At 35.3% G+C, this 19,462-nt stretch overlaps 1 protein-coding gene across 2 annotated transcripts in view; it reads right to left on the bottom strand.

Moving 5' to 3' along the window:
* LOC149769399 (UDP-galactose translocator-like) overlaps positions 1-19,180 on the bottom strand; it is a 35,731-nt gene extending 16,551 nt beyond the window's left edge. Inside the window, exons 1-2 of one of the 2 annotated variants that reach the window (XM_089949908.1) lie at positions 19,067-19,180; positions 9,854-10,188 (exon numbers count right to left, since the gene is read on the bottom strand). In XM_089949908.1, coding sequence (XP_089806034.1) covers positions 9,854-10,188; positions 19,067-19,142 — 411 coding nt within the window. In that variant the 5' untranslated portion in view covers positions 19,143-19,180. Of the gene's footprint in view, positions 1-9,853; positions 10,189-15,331; positions 15,456-19,066 lie in introns of those variants that run through there. The other variant, XM_089949909.1, reaches the window with a different exon arrangement.
* Between the last annotated feature and the right edge of the window lie 282 nt (positions 19,181-19,462).

Raw genomic sequence — 19,462 nt, 5'->3', positions numbered from 1 at the left:
AGTGAACTTCAATTTACACATTAAGTAAACAAGGTAGTGCACCTTTCTGAATTTGGCAGTGTACAATAGCAAATATAGTAGTGCACCAAACTGAATGAACTAGAACATTGTAGTTAACGAGTGAAAACACGGCAGTGAAAAAGGTTATGCACTATGTTGTAGTGAACAAGGTTATGCATCTTAAACAATGCAGTGCACAGTGGTATAAAAAAGGACTGAACATAATTGGTAACTGAAATTATCTTGGTTGACATATCACATGTACATGCCCTTAAGTGGTGTCCAACTGCAAACTGCGCAGACCTAGATAACATGTCACGTAATGCAGTGGTAGATTGGTGTCCCTGCAGTTTCTCAGTAACCAGAAGAACAATACAGACCCTGATCTTCTAATGCATTATGGGATGCAAATCAGGGTCTGTATTGTTTGCAGCTGGACTCCACTTATAAGTGAGTATATAAAGTAAGCTAAGCGATCACATGACTTAAGAAACAGCCATTTTGATCCAGATGATCAGGTGAATCAACAATGGCAGATTCCTGTGATTCCTATACATGTACCAGAAATAAACACAAAGTTATTTTCTTTTAACCTGAGATAAATTTAATGTAATCATCAGAGAAACAGTAAATACGAATGTCATTTTAAATCATTCATAAAAGTTTCATCTTTAATTTTGCTTTTACTATGTTTATTTTTGAAAAGTAGTTTGGGTCACATGATCTTGTTGTTGTGGGGTTTAACACCATTTCTAAGAGCAAGATAGGCTATATATGGTGGAAGAAACAGGAAACCCAGAAAGAACCACTGACCCATGGGAAGCTACTGGCAGCTTTCTTGTATACCCATCCTGGCTGAGCCTGAGACTTGGACCCACATGACCGAGTTGAGATGGCAGTAATTGGTAAAGGCAAGTACTTTAGACCATGTGACCACCTGGGGCCACTGAATAACAGGAACATAACTATGCTGATTTACTTTGTTAACTTTCATGATTACTGTTGGTATTGATGATGATGATGGTGATAATGATGACGATCATGAGGATGACTGATCATTACCTTACTGTGGGACGAAGTACACAGTGTATCCCCCAGGGGTGTAAAACTGAGGGTTAAAAAAAAACCTTGGTATCAGAACTGGGGGTCAAATAAAAAATGTGGGGGTCAAAAATATACTGACAAATTTTCATCCAACTTGTACATTTTCAGCTTGAAATAAGATATTGCAACTTGCACAACATACTCTTTCTCTCTCTCTCTCTCTCTCTCTCTCTCTCTCTAAACATACAAATAAACCAACATGCACAGTTAACAAACAAATGCATTGTCCATTCAAAGAATAATTTTATTAGTTAATTTTTCTTTTAAAATCGTACTTTTAACAGTCTCCTTATAATCTTTTTACATACAAGCCAATACAAAAAGCCTAATAAATCTTTTTAACCGAATAGCAGTCAATTTACTGCCTGTCATAAAATGTGTACCATCATCGGTTTCATTGTACTTCGTCCTAGAACAAATTTATCCAAAAATGGAGGCTAATTTTTCATCTTGTTTCTAATAAGTTACACTTGAACTTTAAGGTCTTTCTTTTACTGCAGCAAAGTTAAAAACCAAAAAAATCTGCAATGACCCCCTGACTGTGTAATCCAAATAAACGCATTTGTCTCGGCAAGTTTACTGATTTCTTTGTTGTGAAAGAATGTCTTGGGTTATAATGTGTTCTCCAGATATCTTGTGGTGAACGAGGGCAGATTTGTTAAAATTCTAAAACCCTGTCACGAAAGGATTATTCACTTCTGCAGTCTTCGCAATCACGCTATCAGAAGTCACACCGGTAATCCTAATGGATGTGCCGTATTCCAGTCAAGGGAATTATTTTCTCCATTTTTCATTAAAGTTAGATCCACAGTTACTCTTTTGTGTTCTGCTTCTTTCACTTTCTTCACTAATGATTTTTAGTACACGACGTTTTAATCTGGAGATCACTTTCTAGTGCAACAAGCATTGAGGTTAAACATCAAGATGACATCTTGCTGAGCTCAATTAAAATCGCGTGAGAGCTCGCGAGATATGGGGAAGCTACTCTGTCATAACATTGCCTATGCTAGTCTGGTTCCTTATTTCGTATGTTCCCTGCGTTCCACTCCATTATACGAATAGAGGAGCCCAACACAGGAAGTAAACAAAGCGGGGAACCAGTCAATACCTATGCTCGAAGTATACACGATGCCACCCTTCGTCCAATGCATTGGATATTAAATAAAAAATCCTGATTGCATTATGCGAATCCCTTGCATCAGAAAAATGCATGGCAACAAAATGTGTGCGTCAATTTTCTCCAGCATGCGTCCCTGACGCACAAATGTGCGTAAAGGGAAACACTGGTACATCATACACATAATTTTACTATCACTTAATGAAATGAAATCAATGATAAAACTCAACCTCATAACAAAAACTGTTATAATGAAGGTATTATACCGAGGGAGTGATATAATAATAATACTATCAATAACAGTCCCAAAAAGGGACTTACATGTACTGTCCAAAAAGAAAATCCAGATATCCAAGTCAAATCCATTGTTTTCTTCACATTTTATAAGATAGCTTATTTTGTGGGGCTGTTTATCTGAGCATTGTGGTCAATATGGATATATATGACCACACTCCGTATCATAAAATAATGTTTTGTAAATGTGATATTGAAACAAAAGACCACAGTCTTTATGAGTGCACACCTCTTGAACAGCTTCATAAACTGTATTTATGTAAATATTGTTTTTGTAAACCCTTCCGAGAAAAGTTTTGCATTGCAAAGTAAAACAAACATACACTGAACTCAATATGTAAATATTCAGCATATGCACTTAAACATAGAAAGGTAATCCATGATTTGTAATGTACACCAAAAGCACAGAAAGGTGATCCATGATTCATAATGTACAAAAAAAGCATAGAAAGGTAATCCATGATTCATAATGTACAAAAAAAGCATAGAAAGGTAATCCATGATTCGTAATATACACCAAAAGCATAGAAAGGTAATCCATGAATTCTAATGTACACCAAAAATAAAGAAAGGTAATCCATAATTCATCATGTACACCAAAAGCATAAAAAGGTAATCCCTGATTCGTAATGTACACCAAGAGCATAGAAAGGTAATCCCTGATTCGTAATGTACACCAAAAGCATAGAAAGGTTATCCATGAATTCTAATGTACACCAAAAGAATAGAAAGGTAATTCCTGATTCATAATGTACACCAAAAGCATAAAAAGGTAATCCATGATTTCTAATGGAAACCAAAAGTATAGATAGCTAATCAATGATTTGTTAATGTACACAAATGATTAATAGTAATCACATAGCTGCTTATTTATTTGTGTATATTTCATTCCTTATCTCTTTCCCATTCCTGTAAAGTTGTTACTATCTGATTATCAGCACTACAAAATACAAGTAAATGTTAATTGTGTTCTACGATCTTAAACACTGAAAGGAAACACAAAAAATCTTGTAATGTAAACTTTGTTTAATAACAAAGATATAGTTTATTTTATGTTTATATATATCCTTTTTATTTCACTTGTGCTTATTATTTGTTGATATTACATAAAGGTTTTAATTTGGGCCAGTGGCCTACATTACCTCAATAAGGACATACAAGGTATCTTCATAAAAAGTTTTTTGTAACATCATTTTCACCGAACATCATAATAAGCCTTCAGGTGAAAAGCCACTGCTGATGTTTCAATGCATTAATGAAGAGTAGTGAAAACGAAAATTTTAAGACAGCTGCCCTGGTGGCCATATTGGAGATCAGACTGCCACCATTTTCATTTAGGATCAACTAGATATCCCAAAAAGTCGTTTAATCAAAACAATATGTTGATATGACCATTATTCAGGAGTGATAACAAAATTGTCCAGCTGACAACTGTGGCAGCCCTATTGGATGCCCAAATGGCATTATTTTCAATTAGGTCCAGCTAGATATAAGAATTCTTGCAGTGAAATCCCCATCTCAATATTATTTTCCATGAAGGAGGAGTGGTGATAATAAGATTTTCAGAATGGCTACTGACTGCTATATTGGAGGTCCAAGCATTACCATTTCCATTAAAGACCTACTAGCCTATAGCATAAATGTCTGTATAAAGGTTTATGGTAATATTTAGGGCAGTTTAGGAGTAGGAACAACAAACTTTACTAACAGACTGACAGACGACAAGCAAACCCATCAACTCTTCAGCAGCAAAAAACTACAACTACTAATTCATATTTACGCAGTCACTTTAAATTTCCTCTTCAACATGTATTCTGTGATTAAATATCAATCAGGTGCGAGTTAAAGTGACTGCACTAATCAATTAGGTATACATGTATTAACAGCACTGTCATTAGAATCATCTTAATTTCTCTACTATACGAGATCCTAATGGTATGGTTTGGTGTCTTATGGCACAGTAAACCAAGCTGGTTATTTAGTGATGAGGCAACTGGAATACAACACCTTGCCTGAGGTACACCACAGTAGCTGACCCTGGCTGATTCAATGATAGGATCTGAACATTCACCCTTCTGGTCAGGAGTCCAGCATGCTAATTACTAAGATCCTACTTTCATTAACTGCCCCAGACAATTTGCGGGAATATGTAACAGGTCTATTCTACATAAATCCTACATGAAGCACTTTTAAAAGCTTGATATTTTATCATGATATCCATAAACATTGCCATAGCTCTGATCACTGAGGAACAGAGTTCGTTTACTACCAATAATAGAACACTTTAACAGTTGCTAATCATCAAAATCTATAATGAATTACCTATGTTCCCTACAGTATACTGCCATGTTCACCATCATGTTCAGTGAAGTGCATTGTGTGTGTGTGTGACTTGGATTTTTAACATAGCTTTAACAATTTTTCAGTCATATCGCTACAATGTCTGCAGTGTGGCAGTTTATAGTGATGTCTAGCACTGGGGCATCATGCCACAGTCATGTAGCATGATGTCCCATCCAGTCACATTATCCTGACACCAGGCCGACCAGTCCTAGCACTAGCCTCTTAATGCTGAGCACCAAGCAAGGCAGCTGTTAGTACCATTTTTGTAAGTCTTTGGTATGACTCGGCCGGGGATCAAACCCACGACCTCCCGCATCCGAGGTGGATGCTCTAAACACTAGGCCACCAGAGCGGTTCTGAAGTGCATTACATTGTTCCTTAAAAAAGTACTACCTTGTTCACTATAGTGTACTACTACTATAGTCCATTACTTTGATCACTGCAGTGAGCTAACTTTTCCACCAGTGCTACCTAATGCATGAAAGTACACTATTTCATGTAAAATAAGTGCATTACATGGTGTAAAATAGTGTACTACTAATTTCCACATAATACAAGAGTGTAAGATTTCATTTAAGTGCAACAATACACTCAAATTCAGAAAAGAGGCACAATGATACCATACCCTGCTGTACATATTTGCAACTGCCAATAATTAGATTTGAAAATGAAGACAAAAAAGCTATATTTAGGAACATGCAATACAGGCAGTGACTCCAGCTTGGCTGAAAACTCCATTTTCTAAATTGCATTCTTCATGTATTTCTATTACCAAATTTGATAAATTTTCTAGAACTGAAAATAAGCACCAAGCTTGACCTAAAACAGCGATCAAACTCATTGTTTGGTTAGAACTATATCACTGTTTCATATAAACTGTGATAACCCACTGCAATATCCACACAATTATATATGTCCATATAAACTCGAAATAAATGAGAGAACCACCCTGTGGTAAGCTATCAAAAAGTAGCCTTTAAATCATTATATAAACTGAATGACATTTTAATGGGTTAGCATCATTAAAACTGGAAGCTGTTAAGACTAATCCAATTCCATATAGTGGTGCTGTCCAACCCATGGCCTGATTTTAAATGGCCTACCAGAGCTTGAGCAGCTATATAGTCGTTGCTTTTCAGTTTTCTGCTGCGGCCCTCGGCTTTAAGAAAAACATTTGTCAGTGGCCCATGGTGTCAAAAAGGTTGGACAGCACTGCCACATAGGTTTGGATCATTGAACAATCATATGCTGACTGAGAAGCAGTTTTGCAAAATCATGCAACACTTATTATTACATAGTTTTTGCAGCATAAACTATACAATTTAAATATTTCAAAAATAAATTAAAAAAATATAAAATCACCAAAAAGCATTAACTGAATGATAAATGAAACAGTCCATCATCATCAGCATCATGCAACTTATGGTTAGGTATATACCTGATCAAAATTTGTCTTATGTTCAAGAGAACAGGAAATGTATCAGAATTCCATGAAATATTCTGTTATTTACAAGGATACACAGAGCATTGTTATTAATGAGGATATGTAGAGCCTTGTTATTAATGAGGATATAGAGAGATTTCCTATTATTGAAGATATACACAGCCTTGTTATAATTGAGGATACACAGAGCCGTGTTATTAATGAGGACATAGAGAGACTTATTATTAAGGATACACAGAGCCTTGTTACGAGGATACAAAGAGCCGTGTTATTAATGACGATACACCGAGCCTTGATATTAATGATACACAGAGCCTTGTTATTAATGAGGATACAAAGCCTTGATATTAATGAGGATACACAGAACCTTGTTATTATTGAGGATACACAGAGCCTTGTTATAACTGAGGATACAGACAGTCTTGTTATTCATGAGGATATAGAGACTTGTTATTAATGATGATATACAAAGCCTTGATATCAACAAGGATATACAGAGCCTTGTTATTAATGAGGATACATAGAGTCTTGTTATTAATGAGGTTATAAAGCGACTTGCTATTGTTATGGATACACAGAACCTTGTTATTAATGATAAACAGCACCTTGTTATTAATGAGGATACAGAGAGCCTTGTTACTAATGAGGATATAAAGAGACTTGCTATTAAGGATACACAAAGCCTTGTTATTAATGATACACAGCACCTTGTTATCAATGATGCACAGAGCCTTCTTATTAATGAGGATACACAGAACCTTGTTATTAATGAGGATATGAATAGCCTTGTTATTAATGATGTAGAGACTTGCTATTATTAATGATACACAGAGCCTTGTTATTAATGAGGATATAGAGAGACTTGCTATTATTAATGATACCAAGAGCCTTGTTATTAATAAGGATATACAGAGCCTTGTTATTAATGAGGATACACAGAGCCTTGTTATTAATGATATAGAGAGACTTGTTATAAATAAGGATACACTGAGCCTTGTTATTAATGAGGATATAGAGAGAACTGCTATTATTAAGGTTACACAGACCCTTGTTATTAATGATACACAGAGCCTTGTTATTAATGATACACAGCACCTTGTTATCAATGATGCACAGACCTTGTTATTAATGAGGATACACAGAACCTTGTTATTAATGAGGATATAGAGAGACTTGTTATTAATGATATAGAGACTTGCTATTATTAACGATACACAGAGCCTTGTTATTAATGAGGATACAAAGAGCCTTGTTATTAATGAGGATATACAGAGACTTGCTATTATTAATGATACAAAGAGCCTTGTTATTAATGAAGATATACAGAGCCTTGTTATTAATGATATAGAGAGATTTGCTATTAATAAGGATACACTGAGCCTTGTTATTAATGAGGATATAGAGAGAACTGCTACTATTAAGGTTACACAGAACCTTGTTATTAATGGTGACACTCACAGCTTGTTATTAATGAGGATATACAGAGCCTTGTTATAACTGAGGATACACGGAGCCTTGTTATTAATGAGGATATAGAGACTTGTTATTAATGAGGATACATAGAGCCTTGTTATTAATGAGGATATACAGAGCCTTGATATTAATGAGGATACACAGAGCCTTGATATTAATGAGGATACACAGAGCCTTGTTATAACTGAGGATACACAGAAACTTGTTATTAATGAGGATATAGAGAGATTTGTTATTAATGATACACAGAGCCTTGTTATTAATGAGGATATATAGAGCCTTGACATTAACGAGAATATACAGAGCCTTGTTATTAATGAGGATGCATAGTCTTGTTATTAATGAGGATATAGAGAGACTTGCTATTATTAAGGATTCACAGAGCCTTGTTATTAATGAGGATACACAGAGCCTTGTTATCAATGAGGATACACAGAGCCTTGTTATTAATGATACACAGAGCCTTGTTATTAATGATACACAGCATCTTGTTATTAATGATACAGAGCCTTGTTATTAATGAGGATACACAGAACCTTGTTATTAATGATTATATGGATAGCCTTGTTATTAATGACATAGAGACTTGCTATTATTAAGGATACATAGCATTGCTATTAATGAAGATATAAAGAGACTTGCTATTATTAAGGATACACAGAATCTTGTCATTAATGATTCACAGCACCTTGTTATTAATGAGGATACACAAAGCCTTGTTACTAATAAGGATATAGAGACTTGCTATTATTAAGTATACACAGAGCCTTGTTATTAATGAGGATCCACTGAGCCTTGTTATTAATGAGGATATAGAGAGACTTACTATTATAAACAATAAATAGAGCCTTGTTTTAAGGATACACAGAGCCTTGTTATTAATGTGGATCCAGAGCCTTGTTATTAATGAGGATATAGAGAGACTTGCTATTATTAAGGATACACAGAGCCTTGTTATTAATGTGGATACACAGAGCCTTGTTATTAATGAGGATATAGAAAGACTTCCTATTATAAACGATAAACAGAGCCTTGTTTTAAGGACACACATCACCTTCTTATTAATGAGAACACACAGAGCCTTGTTATTAATGATACACAGCACCTTGTTATTAATGAGGATACATAGCCTTGTTATTAATGATACAAAGAGCCTTGTTATTAATGAGGATATAGAGAGCCTTGTTATTAATGATACACAGAGCCTTGTTATTAATGAGGATACACAGAGTTGTTATTAATGAGGATACACAAAGCCTTGTTATTAATAAGGATATTATTAATAAGGATATAGAGCCTTGTAATTAATGAGGATACAGATACTTGTTATTAATGAGGATACAAAGACTTGTTATTAATGAGGATAAAGAGCCTTGTTATTAATGAAGATACACAGAGCCTTGTCATTAATTTTGATACACATAGCCTTGTCATTAATAACGATACACTGAGCCTTGTTATTATTAAGGATACACAGAACCTTGTAATTATTAAGGATACACAGAGCCTTCTCATTATTAAGGATACACTTAGTTTTGTTCTTAATGAGGATACACAGAGTCTTGTTATTAATGAGGATATATAGAGCCTTGTTATTAATGAGGATATGCACAGCCTTGTTATTAATAGAGATACACAGAGCCTTGTTATTAATGAGGATATAGAGCCTTGTTATTAATGAGGATATACAGCCTTGTTGTTAATGAGGATATGCACAGCCTTGTTATTAATGCCTTGTTATTAATGGAGATACAAAGCCTTGTTATTAATGAGGATACACAGCCTTGTTATTAATGAGGATATGCACAGCCTTGTTAATAATGAGGATATACAGCCTTGTTATTAATGAGGATATGCACAGCCTTGTTATTAATGCCTTGTTATTAATGAGGATATACAGCCTTGTTATTAATGAGGATATGAACAGCCTTGTTATTAATGGCTTGTTATTAATGGAGATACACAAAGCCTTGTCATTAATGAGGATACACAGCTTTGTTATTAATGAGTATATGCACAGCCTTGTTAATAATGAGGTTATAGAGAGATTTGTGGCACAAAGAATTGATTTAACTCACCTGGAATGTAGCAGCATCAAGATTGGAAAGAGCCAAATACAGCAAGTTATTTTGCAAAGTGTATATCAAACCAGGCACTGAAATTTTTAAACAATCCTTAAGGTTATGAAATATGTTCTCATTTAGATGTTTCAGCCATGATCGTAGACTCCCTTCCTGTAGAAAAATGATCAGCAAGCTGGATAAGAATTTGAGTGATTCAGACATAACAACTGCTGTAGATGCCATGAACATGTCCCCTGTACGTGTCCGTACATATCGCATTGTCAGAATCAGCAAAGCATTTTGGACAGTCAAACTGACAAGACTCAGGTACTTGAGGCGTGTGTCGGATACTGTAAAAATAAAATTTACATAATTATAAAATTTATTTTGGGGTATTTCTCTTTATCTCCAAGACAAACATAGTGGCATGCAATTATCTGTCATGTGTATCAATGTATGGTGGTTGTGATAGATACCAAATATTTTACATTAAGTTGATGATAAATAACAGAAAAGTCAGAATGAGTATTTGTGATAATATTGATTATTGCCTTTTATTGAATCAACCACCCCAAATTACATTCTTAATCTTTTCTTTCTTCCTCTACCCTTTATTTTTAAATCTGTGCACTGGAATAAAATTCAGAATTTTTTTTTTACTTTTCAAAAAAAAGTAAAATCACACCCTCTCACACACAAACAATAAAATTTTGCAGTGTAATGTTAAGAGGTATTCTTCCTCGTCAGAATGTTCTTTTATCGAATTACTGGGGTCAAATGACAAGCGATTTTTTTAAACAACCAGTCTTCACATTAATTAAAGGTTTTGTCGTTACACACTATAGTTTTGCAATTTTGTAACTTCCCTACTATTCAAGAGAAAAGCATGTGACAAGAGAAAAGCAAGTGACAGGCAAACTGTAATCAAACCTTGGTGATTATTAATATGGCTAGCTTAATCATAATGCTATCCATCAAATATTTGGCCAAAATTAATATAATATTTTATGGACAGATGGACACAAAGTGCTACTGCTGCATCCACTCCCATCCTCATACATATTTTTGTCATGATGAAAAAAAGGCAATATCTACTTGTGAAGCGTCGAATTTTGAATTGCAGCAAACTTTAAAGTTGAATGCATTGAGCATTAAAATTGTATTGCATTTAAGCTAGAAAAGTCTTTGTGACAGGTCACTAAGACCTTTCATCGTTCATCTCCCCCCACGTCAGTGTAAACTTCATAGGGACAGCATTCCAACTCAGTGAAATTGACCGGGGTATCTTAACACGGTCCTCAGAAGTAAACATTTGAGCTACCAACCCTAACCACTTGGCAGGAACCTATGTTCACTTATAATTTTTTCAAAGGGAAATTGTTACGCACTGTTGTTAACAGATTCTGAGCTGTCTAAACCTGATAAAAGGAATCATTTCTTTGGGAAAAATTAGGGACCGCTGCCTACAATTGGGCAGAATGAATTAGGGCATAAACTTTAGAGCAATCACACTTTAAAGTGCCGACTTTAGTCAAAATTCTTTAGTCTGAAAATTTCCTAGAAGAGGAAACTTAGTCTCGACTCAATGGAAAGCGTAAAGAGATTAGTGCTTTCCTCATAAAACAAGAAAGGGACCAGGTGGTCGTCTTGTAAAATCAAAAGCATGTTTAATGCTAGGACACACAAGTTCTGAAATAGAACAGCAATAAGGTACACAATTTTAGTTTCACATACTATTCTATTATTCAATTGTTTGTTTATGCAAATGTGTTTGCTATGATTAGGTTTCTATATTATGTATCGTTTATTCAATTCATTGAAATGTGTTAATGCTAGAATTGTTATGCAATTTACCTTTTAATTATGTAGTTATTAGTTCATTGGTAGAATTGATTGCATGCGATCCAAATGTTCATATGTGTAGGATTTCATCAGGTTATATGAAATAACTTCCTTTGTTTGTTAGGATGATATCATGAGTTAACGATACTTACCAACTTATATCTGATTTTGTAATGCTTGGATAATCTTGCAGGTTAAGGATTGCTGTGAGTTACGTTTTGTGAATTTCATGCAATAGTAATAGAACATGTAGTAACATATGTAAAATAATATGGTAATATTCGATAGATGTTCACGTGGTAGTTTAAGACTTGCCACTGGAAGCGAGATCAATGTCCTACCGTACTAAGTCAGAATTTACACAGTGTGTGGATAGAAGCATGCTCTGAATAACGTAAGTGAATTGTATGTACCTCTAGAGAGTGGGGTAACAGAATTATGGTGTAATTTTGTCCTTTAAGGAACAGCTTTCTGACAGAAAGACAGGACAGTTCGGAGTTCGAGAAAAGGATGAGGTCAGAATGAAAGGACCAGGAAGTCCATGAAGGGACATAGCATAGAGCTTAGGAAGGATGAACTAGGAGACATTGATATATGGTCAAAGGGAAGGAAGGTGATGCAATCAATCGTGGACATTGTGCTCTTTTCACTTCTTGATATGATGATGAAATAAATCCGAATTAGACACACCTGTTGAATTCCACTGATATAATCTAACTTGAATTGGAATTGCCGTTATTAATTTGTTCTGATTAAATTTGTTATTTTCTTGTCAAAATGGGGCTCATATTGCTTTATTTCTCCCCAGTATTCTCGCTCAGTTCTCTGTTGATATTCTATTCTTCTTTCCCTACCGCTGGGCTATAATATCGAGGGAGGTCATCCTCTATATAATGCCAGCCAAATCCAATTAACCACCCCTCTTACTAAGAGGGCAATGTTACACCACTGTAGCGACAATTTGAATATAAGATAATAAATGTATAAAAGCCAGGTCTCACAGGCTCCATTTACAAAAATGTTGAAATCTATATAAAATTATGTTTATAAACAGCACTGCCAATGGTCCAGGTGTCATTCTAATAAACAGATATTCCTCGATCAGGTATGAAAATAGTACTTTTCATACAGACGAATGAATTTTTCAAGTGTTGTCAATGTTAATGGAATATGTTTCACCATCAATGAGTACAATGTTCATTACTACCAATCTATTATTTGTAATAAAGTTAATCGTTTGACATGAAAGTTTAGTTAACCATTGGTCTGACTTGCCTCCTGAGAAATACATTTAAACTGAAATATTTTGTGTCATTGATACCTGCATTATTAATGACAACAGACCTTGCAGTCTCAAAATTTTTGCAAATGAAATTTAAGCTTCAATTAAAAGTCCAGTTTATAAATTTTATATAGATAAAGCCAAAGACCACTGAAGTGGCACAATATTCTTCCCTCTACCAGACAAAGGAAGTCACACGAGCTCAGTTGGAAGATTATCAGACTTGTAATCAAGGGATGTGGGTTCAATACACTCCTAGGTAACTTGCATCCGTGTGTCCATTTGAAAGATGTATTGTTCTGAATATATAATGAAATTCCAAGACAAAACAAATCTACCATGAGACAGGTTCAAGGTCGAATTTTAGAGAATGCGTTAACATTCCTGCTTTATACAGTATTCCATTTGTCCAGAATTGAAGGGTACATGAAGTAACTTGTGATGGTTACTCTTCATTATGGGAAATCAAAGCATTACAACAGATTAATTTTGATCTTGTTAAAAGCGTTACAACAACTTAATTTTGATCTTGTTACAGCATTACAACAGCTTAATTGTGGTCTTGTTACAGCATTATAACAGCTTAATTTTGATCTTGTTACAGCATTACAACAGTTCAATTTTGATCTTGTTACAGCATTACAACAGCTTAATTTTGATCTTGTTAAACCATTACAACAGTTTGATTTTGATCTTGTTACAGCATTACATCAGCTTAATTTTGATCTTGTTACAGCATTACAATAGTTTAATGTTGATTTTGTTACAGTGTTACAAGAGTTTAATTTAGATATTGTTACAGTGTTACAACAGTTTAAATTTTATCTTGTTACATTATTATAACAGTTTAAATTTTATCTTGTTACAGTATTACAATGATTTAATTCTGATCTTGTTACAGCATTTACAACAGTTTAATTCTTATCTTTTTACAGCATTACAACAGTTCAATTTTGATCTTGTTACAGCAATACAACAGCTTAATTTTGATCTTGTTACAGCATTACAATAGTTTAATGTTGATCTTGTTACAGTGTTACAAGAGTTTAATTTAGATATTGTTACAGTGTTACAAGTTTAAATTTTATCTTGTTACAGTATTACAACAGTTTAAATTTTATCTTGTTACAGTATTACAATGATTTAATTCTGATCTTGTTACAACATTTACAATAGTTCAATTTTGATCTTGTTACAGCATTACAACAGCTTAATTTTGATCTTGTTACAGCATCACAACAGTTTGAATTTGATCTTGTTACAGCATTACAAGTTTAATTTTGATCTTGTTACAGCATCACAACAGTTTAATTTTTATCTTGTTACAGCATTACAATGATTTAATTTTGATCTTGTTACAGCATCACAACAGTTTAATGTTTATCTTGTTACAGTGTTACAACAGTATGATGATGCTCTTGCATCAAACTCTTCCCAGGCAAACCAATGGTACATTTACTTTTGAAACAAAACCCATTTTAATTAAAGAAAAACAACATGACTGCATATCCAAATTATGGAAATTAATATAAAAACCTTAAACTGATATTTCATTTGAATGTAAATTGAAGAATCTGATAAATAGTTCAAACAACTAATGCAAAGTTATATATCTGTGTGTGTACGTGTGTTGAAATTCCTATGTAATGCAGTTTATTTCATATTATTATTATTATTATTATTTGTCCGAACGCTAGACTTTGTATTGTTTCTAGGGTAAATACACTAACTTGGTACATACCTCATTTTGTGGGTTTTTTATTTATAAAATGGTGCATATACTATGTTACATTTTTGATGGAAATTAATCCTAAAAATTATGGATTCCGTTTAACGTGCCTTCTCCGTCTCACTAACATGTCCCAAATTTAGTACACGAGTACGTAATACTATACAAGTACATCCGACTTGGTCTGGTGCGTTGTAAAGCATTAATCCTGACTCTAAGTAAAAATAATGTCCACTGTTAACCGTGGAAGAAAAGACTATAGACTGAAGCTATTTGTTAATTTAACGAGATTCTTGTAGACATGTCTGCGAACACGAGCTTCGTGACAGCGCCGGTACATACATACCGTCAAACCACATATTTGCTCCATTCTCGATAGTCGTGATTATCACAATGTTCCTTTCCGCTCTTTGCTAAAACCAACAATAAAACCATGTATATCTTTACACTTTACATTCCTTGTGCCCCAAATAAACTAATAAAACGCTTTATATTAATGGCGAGATAGAAGTGTGGCAAGAATAATACCGGTCAGACCTTAAAAACTTCAACGTGTCCTGTACCTGCGCTACTGACACTACTTCTAAAAAGATTGTCATACCCTTGTTGAAAGTTTTACAAGTCCCCAAATTATACTTACGTCCCGTATAATACAAATTCAAGCTTCCCAACTTCATCTCTTGTTGTGTTCATTCACCTTAACCAAACGAACGGAAGCAAAAGATCGATTTCAATCCATGTGCAACATGAACGTGACGACATATCCGTACGAAACCTAGGCCTACCAGGTACACAAAAGTGTGTTCGCTTAATAATTTGTGTAGTATGAAGCGTAACAGAATGTTGTACTTGTAGGTTTATATTTCAAAGCATTTAGAGAGTGCCGGATCACCAAATAGGCAGAATAGGCACCGGCCTATGGGCCCCACGACAACGGATCAAAATAATAACGATTTGATCTTAAAGAAAATTACAATCAAGCTTTCTTAAATTGTTTCCAAAAGATAGAAGAAAAAAATGGGAATTTTTGTTTAATAACATAAAATGTTAATTTGTTTACTAGCATTAATAATTGCCAATATGTGTTTTGTGTAATAAAATTGGTTTTTTAAAATTGTTGGTTTGTAAAATTACAAACGTATTATGAGATAATTTGCTTGGGGGGGGGGTGCAAGATTTCCACTGCCTAAGGGCCTCCACAGGGTTTAATCCGGAACTGTTCAGAGACAAAGTACCTGCAAAGCGACCAATGTGGGGTTGTTGTTGTTGTTGTAGGGTTTAACGCCATTGGCGGCCAGTATTAATGGTGGAGGAAGAACCCGGGAAAACCCCGGAAAGAACCACCGACCCACGAGAAGCTACTGGCAAGCTTTCTCACATACCCACATTGGCTGAATCCTAGACTCGAACCCACGCAGACGGAGAACGCTTTAGACCACTCGGCCACTCGGGGCCCCTTCAATGTGGGGTATACCGCTCCGTGAGCGTCGGCCTCGGATGCGAAAGGTCGTGGGTTCCATCCCCGGCCGAGTCATACCAAAGACTTCTAAAAATGGTACAAACAGCTCCCTCGCTTGGCGCTCAGCATTAAGAGGTTAGTGTTAGGACTGGTCGGCCTGGTGTCAGGATAATGTTACTGGATGGGACATCATGCTACATGTCTGCGGCATGATGCCCCAGTGCAAGACATCACTATAAACTGCCACACTGCAGACATCATAGCGATATGACTAAAAAATTGTTAAAGTTACGTTAAAAATTCAAATCACGCACACACCAATGTGGGGAAGAAGAGAAATAAATGCACAATTTATCACGACTAAATAAGCCAAAGGAATCCATTCGGGTGAATCGCGTATAACTAATCCTCCGGCAATCAACCACATGAACCAAATAAATAAGTGAATCACAGGTAAGGATTAATTCGCCGCAATGAACCATTTCATCGAAATATTGATAAGCTAATCAAATAAACGAATAAAATATAAACATAAATGTTCTGCTAAACGAGGCATTTTTCCCAAAAGAGCAAATATAAAGAACTTTAGTATACTAAAACAACCTTCATTTTAAACGGCTAACGCAAAACTTTCCACTCTGACAATGGTTCCCTAGATGTTAGTGGAATCGCCAACGCTATCGTTAATATTTTCTACTTTTTTGTGCCCCTGCGGCACGGGGATGCATAAAGGTCCCCGATGCGCTCACCGTCTATGTCCCATGAGGAGAACATACAAATGCAATATTTTGCCTTAGGAAGTATCCAGTGATGATGCTTTGATGAGGTCTTCCACTTACACACACACACACGCACGCACAATCATGCGGTTTATATATTTGAAAAAAAAAATCCATTTAGCATGTTTATGATTTCACCATTTTGTCTTTATCTGTGTTCCGTATTTCTTTTTGTGATACCAGAAGGATACCGTTAAATCCTGTGTGTGTGTGTGTGTGTGTGTGTGTGTGTGATTGTGCGATTTTGATTTTTCTAACGTAGCTTGAACAATTTTCCAGCCGTACCGTAACAATGTCTGCAGTATGGCAGTTTGTACTGATGTCTAGCACTGGGGCATCATACCACAAACATGTAGCATCATGCCCCACTCAGACTCATTATCCTGACACCATGCAGACCAGTCTTTACACCAGTCTCCCAATGCTGAACGAGAAGCGAGGCGGTTGCTAGCATAATTTGTATAAGTTTTTGGTATGACTCGGCCGGATTCGAACCCGCGACCTCTCACACACGAGGCGGACTATCTAACCACTTATGCCACTGTTAAATCCAATACATACATACATACGTACATACATACATACATACATACACACGTGCGTCCGCGTATGTATACTTACTTTTTCTTCTGCACTTGGTGCTGAACGTGAAATTAGAACGTAGTTCACGTTACAATGTAAATTGTGGAGAATTTCCCAAACACCAAACATAAGCTCCTAATAATTCCACTACTTTGTTTTATGATAAATGGATAACTTTTAATCTCCCTATCGACTGTCATACTTTATTTGACGGATCTCTCTCTCTCATTACTTCACCGTCTCCAGCATGTATTTGGCATTCAAGATACAGCCATACTATGGCTTAAGTCATACATAGTCAACAGGTCAGTGACCGTAACTGGAAAACATTCCAGCTCAGTAGATCTGTTTTGATGTTCCACATGTCACTATTTTCGGCCCCGTTCTTCTTCATGCAGCCGCTTTCAAGTGTCGTATATTAACATTCGACATCAGGTCACAATTAATAGTTCCGGTTCAGTACTCATGAATGTAGTTCTAGTCTATTTTTTTGAACATTTTTTCTTCTCTCATTTTGGTGGTGATAGAAGAGTTAGATTTATGCATTTCTGGTACGGATTTAAAGGTAATTGTTTATTCTTGAGAATATGAGCTCAGGGTGTGGTTGTCCTGTGAATTTCGGCGACAGTCCACAGTGAGTAATAAGGCCTTGGTGAAGATCCGAAAGTGAAATCTGTGTTCTGTTTACATGCTGCTCTGTTTACAGTCCAGCCTCTCCAAACAATGCAGGTCAACCTTTGACAAGAACTTCACCGTGAAGTCATCTTTGATGAAGGTATTTTCGATTAACTTATGATTTGTATTGATTGTCACACAGTGGAAAGGTCAGTACCGAGAAACAAATGTAGAGAATATATAGTAAAATTAATTGTGTTCCATGTCCATTCGGTGTTTCACTAACTGTACGCTGATGACACTCAAATGTACAAATCTAGCTGACAAACAGAAGTAGAGGCTACCATAAAAGCCGTAAAAGAGGAGCAATTCCCATGTGAAGTCGTGGATGACATGTAACATGCTGCAGATGAATGATCATACAACTGAAGCCATCCAACGCAAGCAAAAGATGTTCGCATTCACATCCTTTACCTCAAACAATAAGTATCAGCAATACCAACACTGAATTCACATAGTCAGTACGAAACCAAGGTGTCATTAAATCAACATGTCATGATGAACATATGCAAGGCTACATATTTGGAGCTAAGAAACATCAGCTCTATTCGCAATTTTTTTCCAGCTGATACCACTAAAACGAAGACGGAGCACACCTCTCCCCGAGAATCAATAAAAATCTGTTCATTATGCTATATGCAATATTAGTTTATGAATTTCAACGTAACTAGTCTACGTTTGATGGTTAATCGCTTTCTTTTGTTCACACCATCAATCAAATTTGGTTGCACTTTTTTCACGAAATTTTTTCAATCATTAATGCACAAAACACAAAGGATCGTAAATGCTTTCACATGTGATTATTATTGATAATGCCATTACTGATGATGATTATGACAACAACAAAAACGACAACAAAATAAAATAAAAAAAATACTACCTGACACACTGCCTGCAGTGCTGGGTGCTGTTTTCATGTTTGCAGACGAATTCGATGCCTCTGATACCCTACTCATTTTCTGTTGTAATTGCTAAATTCCCAATTCAGATAACTGAAAAAAAATTAATGAAAAAAATTGGAAAATATCAAAGGCATTTATTAGATTAGTATGCATTTACATAAGCCAAATGTAATGAGGATACATACATCATTTATATTCAATACATACATAAATTATATTCAAATATACATGCGCAAATAAATAGTTCAGGTGATCATAGACAAAAATAGCCTCTGTAATAATCTGTCGTCTGCTCGTGCCCCTAAACTACTTGGTGAATTGCCAAGTAACTTAACGCACACATGGTCCAGTTGGCCCTAAGTGAAAAAATGGTA

The sequence above is a fragment of the Sinohyriopsis cumingii genome, unplaced genomic scaffold, assembly GCF_028554795.1.
Source record: "Sinohyriopsis cumingii isolate HCF-2022 unplaced genomic scaffold, ASM2855479v2 utg003875l, whole genome shotgun sequence".
NCBI lineage: Eukaryota > Metazoa > Mollusca > Bivalvia > Unionida > Unionidae > Sinohyriopsis > Sinohyriopsis cumingii.
The sequence above is the reverse complement of the archived record's forward strand: the minus strand, read 5'-3'. Positions and strand labels throughout refer to the sequence as shown.